The sequence below is a fragment of the Salarias fasciatus genome, chromosome 3 (genome assembly GCF_902148845.1).
Source record: "Salarias fasciatus chromosome 3, fSalaFa1.1, whole genome shotgun sequence".
In the NCBI taxonomy this organism is placed as follows: Eukaryota; Metazoa; Chordata; class Actinopteri; order Blenniiformes; family Blenniidae; genus Salarias; species Salarias fasciatus.
This window is the reverse complement of record NC_043747.1, coordinates 19963865-19972141: the sequence shown is the minus strand read 5'-3', so window position 1 is coordinate 19972141 and position 8277 is coordinate 19963865. Positions and strand designations below refer to the sequence as shown.

Genomic DNA, 8277 nt, shown 5'->3' with positions numbered 1-8277 from the left:
CTTTATTTGTCATTATACACTGAATGTCCAACAAAATTCATCCTCTGCATTTAACCCATCAAGGTTCCTTTCTCCATTTCCTGCCATCAGTTCTCAGGTGAACAGCAGGTAACAGACCCACAAACTGAACTCCCAGTCCGTCTGACTGAACTTTACTTCATGGTTCATTTAATGCAAGAAAAGAGAAACATTCTGGGTTTTTGAATCTTTGTCTGAATCTTCTGTTTGCTGGTCTGGTGAGAACTGTGTGTCCTCCCTCTACCTGTGACCTCTGAACTCTACATAAACAACCTGTCTCACTACCGCCACCTAGTAATACAAAAAAAAAAAAATAATAATAATAATAAATTTGAAGTACTGCTAAAAATGACTACAGTCTCAACATAAAGCCAATTTTAAAGATAGTTTCTGGTGCAAAATACAGTGAAATGTCCAGAAAACGTCTCCTGAAGCTGCTCTCAGTGTTTTTACTAACTCTCCCTGACAACAGGGCTTTGAGGCTAATGCTAGTTTGCTAGCAGTGAGGCAGCTAGCTTTCATGGCAGCATCTCAGCTCAGGTCTCAGTGTTGCTTTATGTCCGCTGCTCTGAAATGAGTTAAAACGTTGATGTTTTCTTTGAAATTTTGACATTTTTCTTGGTGGTTTGGAGGGTCTAATTGAAGCCTCCAGGGGGCAACTTTTGGGCCACGAGCCTTCTGTTTGACATGCCTGATTTAAAACACCCACATGAGAAAAGAAGAGTCTTGAATGTGGATTTGAAAACACTCACATTTGGAGCTAAATGCTGCTTTAATGTGCTCAGTTTGACCTCTGACCTGAGTGTTTAGCGTTTGGACTGAGAGAGGATTCAAACTGGGGACATTCTGACTGTGAGGTCAAAGTGCTAACCACTAACCAGGAGGAGTGGATGCTGGGAGTGAGAGCAGAGAGTGAGAAGTGGACTGATAGGCCTCACTGCTGGACTGTAGCTCTGAATCAGACCAGCAAGGCACTGTGGGAGTCTCTTCACATGAGGAAAGATCAGGAGGAGAAATCAGAGACTCTCTCTGGTCCTCAAGCAGGTTTTCTCACTGGTGTCTCATCCTGAAGAGGACAGACCTTCTTCAGCCCCTCTTGGGTTCAGAGGAATTCCATTTGTGTTGCTCTCCTGTGACGATGCCGGTGGTGAAGCTCTGCTGCTTCTTCTTTTCAGGAAACATCCGAGAGCCGCAGACAGAGCAGCAGTCACTCCCAAGACAACTGCTGCTATGAAGCAACTGCGCCAATAAACCTCAGCACAGTGTGACTCCTGCAGAGGGAGACAAGCAACAGATCACACATTTAAACCAGCTGGACCAGTTTCAGTAGATCCTGTAGTCACCAGTCCCTGTTTGGTCATGCACTGATGGATTTCACTGTCCTCCTGCTTTTACACCACTAAAAGAACATCCTCTTTGTTACTCTAATTTGACCAAAACCATCTTAATGATCCTCAAGTAGTTGAACAAATGATGCAGCATCATGAAAAACAGAAGTTGTGGTCTTCTCCCAGCACAGGTTCCTCTATTTCAAATCGACATGGAAGCAGACATGAAGCACAGCTTCAGCCTGAGACATCCACCAACACACAGCTCTTCCAGGAGGCTGAATCTGAACATGTTAATGCTGAACAGGATAATGGATAACACTGAACTATTTTACTGTGACACCTCGAGGGCCCACCATGCAGAGTTCAAGGGCCACATGGCCCCCAGTTGTAATGATCCCAAGGTCTGGATTAAAGAAAATGTTTCCGTTTCCACTGTATTCTATTGTGTAAATGACCTCTGAGTTCAACAGTCATTCAATCAGCCAGTGGCTCCACAGCGCCCCCTCCAGGCCAGGGGTCTGCAACCTGCGGCTCTGGAGCCACATGTGGCTCTTTAGTCCCTCTGTCGAGGCTCCATCAAGCTTTCACAACATGAAATGTCAATAAACTTGGAACTTATTTTATTACAGTTTCACACCACAGTACAATACGACATGATTCGTCACTCCTGGCTCAAAAGGGACTCAAACAAAGGTACAAGTAAAATTGGGAAAAATAGCTAAAAACCACAAGAAGAGCAGAAAAAATGGTAGAAATGCTTGAAATACCTGAAATCTCTAGAATGTCTAAAATAATTACATTAAATGTGATTTGAAAAAAATCTTGCAAAATAAGATTATATGGTTAAAAGAGCTACAATTTCACACTTGTTAACAAAAAACTGCTTGAAAAGAGGAACAGAGCTGTTAAAATCAGGTAAAAAATAGGTTGAATGTCATAAAAGGCTCTATATTCTGAACTGTCATTAAAAATTCATAAATGCATCATAACATATTTTGTTCGTGCATCAAAACGATATAAGAAACTTCCCAAGCTTCACGAGTCGCGTTCTAAATATTGAAAAGTGTTTTGTGGCTCCAGATCAGCTTGATTTAGAGGAAAGTCACAAAAATGACTTCCTCACAACGACTGGATTTTACTGTAACTTTTCTGATCCACATGTGATGAGCGCAGCAGTGCTGAGGCGTGAACCCACTTCTGCTCATTTCTCCTCTCAAGTTAAGGTTGATACGTCTTTACATCGTTTCCTGCGCTGTGCGTTTATTTCTGAGTTCATGTTTCAGAATCAGAGCAGTTTCCTGTGCCAGGCCATCAGGCTGTAGCTCTGCCGACAAAGACATTCAGGTTGCGAAAAACTGGAGGACGGAGATAAGCAGACGCTCGGCGCGTGCGATCCGCCCCCGAGATTCACTGCAGTCAAGCCAGCCGGCGCTCTGACAGTCTGGCTGGACCGCAGTCGCGATTCAGAAACAGAAAAAAGGCCAAATAAACTCGAATACTAAATGAAAATATATTAATAAGATAAGTGCTTCTATTTCTAGAAATTATCTGCAATAACCCGTGTGTCTAACATCGAACTAGATTGTATCCGTGTTGAAAAAGCTTTGAACAGAAACCTGCTGAACTGTCCAGCAGTGGAGGCTCCTACCTGAGGCTGCTCGCTGGTCTCGCTGCTCTCTGGATCCGTGATGTTCGGTCTGACTGTCAGCCTCACTGCTGCCTTCAAGGTCTTCACTCTGCCTTCTGTTACCGAGCAGAAGAAAAGTCCTCCGTGTTCCTCCTTCACCTCCATCCGGAGCGACAAGTCCCCTGTTTCCTTCCAGTCCCTGGACACTGACAGCCGGCTTCCTTGAAACTCTTCCCCCGGAGTCCAGCTTCCAGAGAGTCCGTCCACCTCCAGCACCACCTGTCCGCTGCTCTTCTCCCACTTCACACTCTCCACGGATCTACCGAGTGTAACGGAATGACACGGGAGATCCACGGTTTGCCCCTCAGCAGAGACCGTTTCCACCGGGAAGAAGAGCTGCAGCTCCATCAGAGTCTCTACACGGTCGTTACATGTCAGCTCGTAGAGTCCGGCGTCGTTCATCCTCACGAGTTTCAGGAGGAGAAGAGAGTCGCTGTGGTTCAGTCTGTCAGTGTAAAGTGGTCCAGGAGAGACCTGAGCTCCAGTCCGAGACGCTACCAGCCGGGGGGGGAGAACCTCTCACATGGAGGAACAGACGCTGAGTCTTCTCTGCTCCACATGACGCGCTAAAAGGGAATTTAACATCGTTTCCCAAAACCTCGAGGATCATCAGTCCACAGACAGAGCCGCTGGTAGAGAGCAGGATCAGTGTAGAGAGGAGACGAAGCGCCATCATCTGTGTTCAGTCAGGGTTGGTGTGACCAACCCTGACTGAAGCTTTGAAATACAGCTTTGAAATACAGAGAAAGCAAGTAAAAGATTCTTTTTCCCACAAAAGTCAAAGAAGAATGGAAAGCTAATGGGGAGGTTCGAGGTCCTCCAAGAATTAAGAATCTCGATGCGATTTCCTGCATTATGATGGGTTTTAAATGCTGAAAAAATGTTTTTGACTGAATCTTTTGTTGTCAAAAATGGGTTAAAGCAGTAGAAGCTCTGGCTGAAGCATTCTGCATGAAAACACATCTTGATAAATAAAATTCCTAGCCATGAGGATGCGTTGTTATAATTTTATAGAATTTGCCAACTGTTGAAATGCAAATTACTTAGTATTATTATAAAGGGTGCAGAATGTTTTTTTCCATCAAGTACAAAAGAAAAACAGCACTACTGAAGTCTATCCAGTAGTCTTATTTCAAGACTATTAACTCAGATTTTGCTGTTGAGCTGTGTGTGAACCGAGTCACGATTCACAGATTTCGTGACAGGTAACAAACATCTCAGAGTTTTTATTGGTCCATAGCTGAGATAAGGAGGAGGAGTCGGTTTGTTTTATAGATGCATTGATAGCCATATGTCAACTTTTTTTTTTTACTGGTACAGCATGATATTAATTTATTATTAATTTATGTGACTATTTTTATGGAGTTTAGTCCAAACCTACTGCAATCAGCATGGACTCACTCCAACCATCCACTGACCTCAGAGTCTGCAGTCTGGACTCTGCTGAAGATCAACCAGCTGCTGCACATCAGGATCCTGCAGGTTGTTCAAACGCAAGTCGAGCTCCTTCAGGTGGGAGGGGTTGGACTTCACAGCGGAGACCAGAGAAGAACAGCTGATCTTTGACAAACTGCATTTAATCAACCTGAATAAAGAGAGAAAGCAGCAGAATCAATGAGGAGGAACCAATCAGATGTGTTGATGGAGACACGAGCAGCTCCACATTACTGAGTCCTGATCTTCACACACACATCATCCACATGTCAGCACAACATTCACACACCTCCTCATGTTCACTTCAGTCTCAGATCAGCTGCTTCCTGTGGCAGAAGGAGAAAGGCTTGTAGCTGAACTGACCTCAGAGTCTGCAGACCACAGAGTGGACTCTCCAGGAAACCACACAGCTGCTCAACTCCTGAATCCTGCAGCCGGTTCTCACTCAGGTCCAGATGTTCCAGATGTTTCAGGACTGAGGCGTTGGACTTCAGAGCCGAGGCCACAGAAGAACAGCTGATCTCTGACAACTTGCATCTAAACAACCTGAAGACAGAGAGAAAGGCAACGTTTACTCTGACTGTACAACTTTTGATTCAACCTGTTTTATTAGTTGAGAGCAACAGCATCTTGGTCAGGAGGAAGCGTGGGCAGTCGCTGAGGAAGAACCAGCCAGCAGGATGGTCGGAACAGAGCATCAAGGAGCAAAGACAAAATGGAACAATGTCCACTAACTGAAGGTCACCTGGCTCAACATCTGGAAAGCAGATTCACATCCCATTGGGTTTTTAGTTCAGAATGTTCATGACATCCAACCTCCACATCTGGTTAAAGACAGAGACGGCCTCCTGTCTTCAGTGTCCAGGTTATTGATTCCTCAGGCTCCTCCTTTAGCTGCTGTCCCAAAGCTCCGAGACCAGGAGCTGAGGGCGGCTGCAGACAGCAAAGCCACTGCCATCAACACCAGCAAGATCCACAAGCAGCGTCTCCCACAGAGCCAGAGAGGAGCCGAACTCACAATCTGGACCAACGTCTGACCTCCTCAGCTCCACCATCAACTGGAGGTTGACCTTAACAAACAGCTGAATTCAGCTACACGCGATCATTGTGTCAGATTCCACCAGGTGGTTGATCATTCTGGAACTCTCGGCTCCCAGAGGAGTTTATGGGCGAGGACAGCAAGAGAAAGCGAGCCGAGCACCAGGAGCTGGTAGGCGGGTGCAGGAGGCAAGGCTGGAAAACGCCTCGAGAAGCTCTGACCAGGATTTGCAGGGCAGTCACTCCGCAAAGTACTCACACTGCTGGGCCTCACCAGGGAGGCAAAGAGGAAGGCCATCGGGTCTGCAACTGAAGCTGCAAAGAAGGTCAATGGATGGAGAGGACAGATCCATGGAGGAATGCTGCTGGAGTATTGGCTGAGGTCGCCTGAGCGATGGTGTCTGATGTTGAAAGACCTGAAACACTCAATGACTTCAGGTTTCAGGTTCCATCACAGCGACAAGACGCATCTTCTGCCTTTCATTTGAGAATGACTGACATGATGAAAACTGCACAGTTTTCAAAGTTGTATCAGAGTAAAGATTTCATTTCAAAGTCTCCAAATCCTTAAACTTCTGATTCCTGCCTATATTCTAAATCTGGTTGTAAACACTGAATCACAGATCAGATTAGTAGTTAATCATAATTAGATGACACTGATCAGGCTGATCATGGTTTTTCATTAATTCTTCTTGAGAAGGGTGATCTCATGGAGATCCTCAGTGTGGATCGCTCTCAGATCACTTCAGTGTCAACACAACTTTCACTGCACAACCTCAAACATGGAGCCTGACCTCAGAGTCTGCAGACCACAGAGTGGACTCTCCAGGAAGCCACACAGCTGCTGTACTCCTGAATCCTGCACATGGTTTCTACTCAGGTCCAGATGTTCCAGATGTTCCAGGACTGAGGGGTTGGACTTCAGAGTTGAGGCCACAGAAGAACAGCTGATCTCTGACAACCTGCAGTTGAACAACCTGGAATAAAGACAGGAAGAAGTGAGATCAGAGGACAACGTTTCATCCTGAGAGTTAACACAGTCGCTACACACCAGGACTTCTTCAGGCATGGACTGACCTCAGAGTCTCCAGTTTACAGTTTGGACTCTCCAGTCCGGCACACAGGAACTTCACTGATCCATCCTTCATGTCACCGTTACTCAGGACCAGTTCGGTCAGGTGGGAGGGGTCAGACTTCAGCGCTGAGGAGATCACTTCCCAGTGAGAGTCAGTCAGGTCACAGAAAGAGAATCTGGAACGAGACACGGAGGACAGGAAGCGGCCGTGAGAGAGGACACTCTGATTGAGCCGTCATGAAATCCAAGCAGCAGGTTCAGAATACACAAAGCAGTCGTCAGTTCCAACTTTAGTGACTTTTAATAAATACTGGTCGTTTGAGCATCTGGAATCAGTACTCTGAGTTCTTGGAATGCCTGGAAATATGTCTGGAGGAGAAAAAGTGAAGCCTTTAACCCGAAGAACACCACGCCTACTGTTAAACATGATGGAGGAAGTATTATGCTGTGGGGCTGTTTTGTTGCCAATGGAAAGTAAACAAACATCAAAAGTGGTAACGGAATGGCTAAATCAGGCTAGAATTGAGGTTTTAGAATGGCCGTCCCAAAGTCCTGAATTAAACCCCATTGAGGACACGTGGACAATGTTTAAGAAACAAGTCCATGTCAGAGAGCCAACACATTTCACTGAACTGCATCAGTTCCGTCAAGTTGGTCACAGATTCAACCAGAAGTTTGCCAGAAGGTTGTGCATGGCTACCAAAAGCACATAATTCAAGTGAAAATGGTCAAAGGATATACAAACAAATATGAACATTACTGTCTGTATATTTTTGATCCAGCAGATTTGGTCACTTTTTCTGTTAACTCATAATAAAGTCATTAAAGAAACTAACTTCATGAATGTTTTTTGTGACAAAGAAGTACTGTATATCTTCCAATTACTCTACCAGAGAAAATCAGAGTTGCAGAAATAACCGGAAACTCAAGAGAGCCATGACATTATGTTCCTTATGAGTGTATGTGCAGGTTTGGAGCACAGCTGTGTGTGGACTCACCGAAACCTCCTGCAGTTCCTCACAGCTGGGATCAGTCTCCGTCGTCCCTCCACTGATGTGTTGAACCTGTCCAGGTCCAACTCCTCCAGGACCTGGTCTGACATCTGCAGCATGTAGGCCAGAGCTGAGCAGTGGATCTCAGAGAGTTCCTTCTTTGACGTGTTCTCTGACTTCAGGAACTCTTGGATGTCCTGATGGACTGAGAGGTCCTTCATCTCCGTCAGACAGTGGAAGATATTGATGCTTCTGTCAGGAAGCATGGTCTCACTTTTGATCTCCTTCAGTCGGTCGATGACTCTCTGGAGGCTTTCTGGATTCTTCTCAGTCTGACCCAGCAGACCTTCTAAGAGTCTCTGGTTGGAGTTCAGAGAGAGGCCATGAAGGAAGCGGACAAACAGGTCCAGGTGGCCGTTCTGACTCGAGAGAGATTTCAGCAGGATTTTCTCCAGGAAATCATGTAGAGATGTGAAATGCTGATCCTCTCCAATGAAGCTCTCCAGCACGTCTGTCTTCCTGCTGGTGAAGCAGTGGAACATGAAGACTGCAGCCAGAAACTCCTGAACACTCAGATGGACGAAGCTGTAGACGGCTTTCTGGAAGATCACAGACTCTCTCTTGAAGATCTGAGTACAGATTCCAGAGAACAGCGAGGCCTCAGTCACATCCAGACCACACTGCTCCAGGTCTTCTTGGTAG

General features: G+C 45.8%; 2 protein-coding genes across 2 annotated transcripts in view; both read right to left on the bottom strand.

Annotated features, from left to right (window-relative positions):
- Nucleotides 1-8277, bottom strand: part of LOC115383071 (NACHT, LRR and PYD domains-containing protein 14-like) — a 51066-nt gene that overhangs the window by 13099 nt on the left and 29690 nt on the right. Inside the window, exons 9-10 of the mRNA XM_030085102.1 lie at nucleotides 4834-5016; nucleotides 4455-4621 (exon numbers count right to left, since the gene is read on the bottom strand). Coding sequence (XP_029940962.1) covers nucleotides 4456-4621; nucleotides 4834-5016 — 349 coding nt within the window. The 3' untranslated portion in view covers nucleotide 4455. The remainder of the gene's footprint in view (nucleotides 1-4454; nucleotides 4622-4833; nucleotides 5017-8277) is intronic.
- Nucleotides 203-4438, bottom strand: LOC115383126 (uncharacterized). Its single transcript, XM_030085197.1, has 2 exons — nucleotides 2998-4438; nucleotides 203-1289 (listed from the first exon to the last, which is right to left on the bottom strand). Exons 1-2 carry the CDS (start codon nucleotides 3436-3438, stop codon nucleotides 1080-1082), a joined length of 651 nt encoding a protein of 216 aa, XP_029941057.1. The 5' UTR covers nucleotides 3439-4438; the 3' UTR covers nucleotides 203-1079.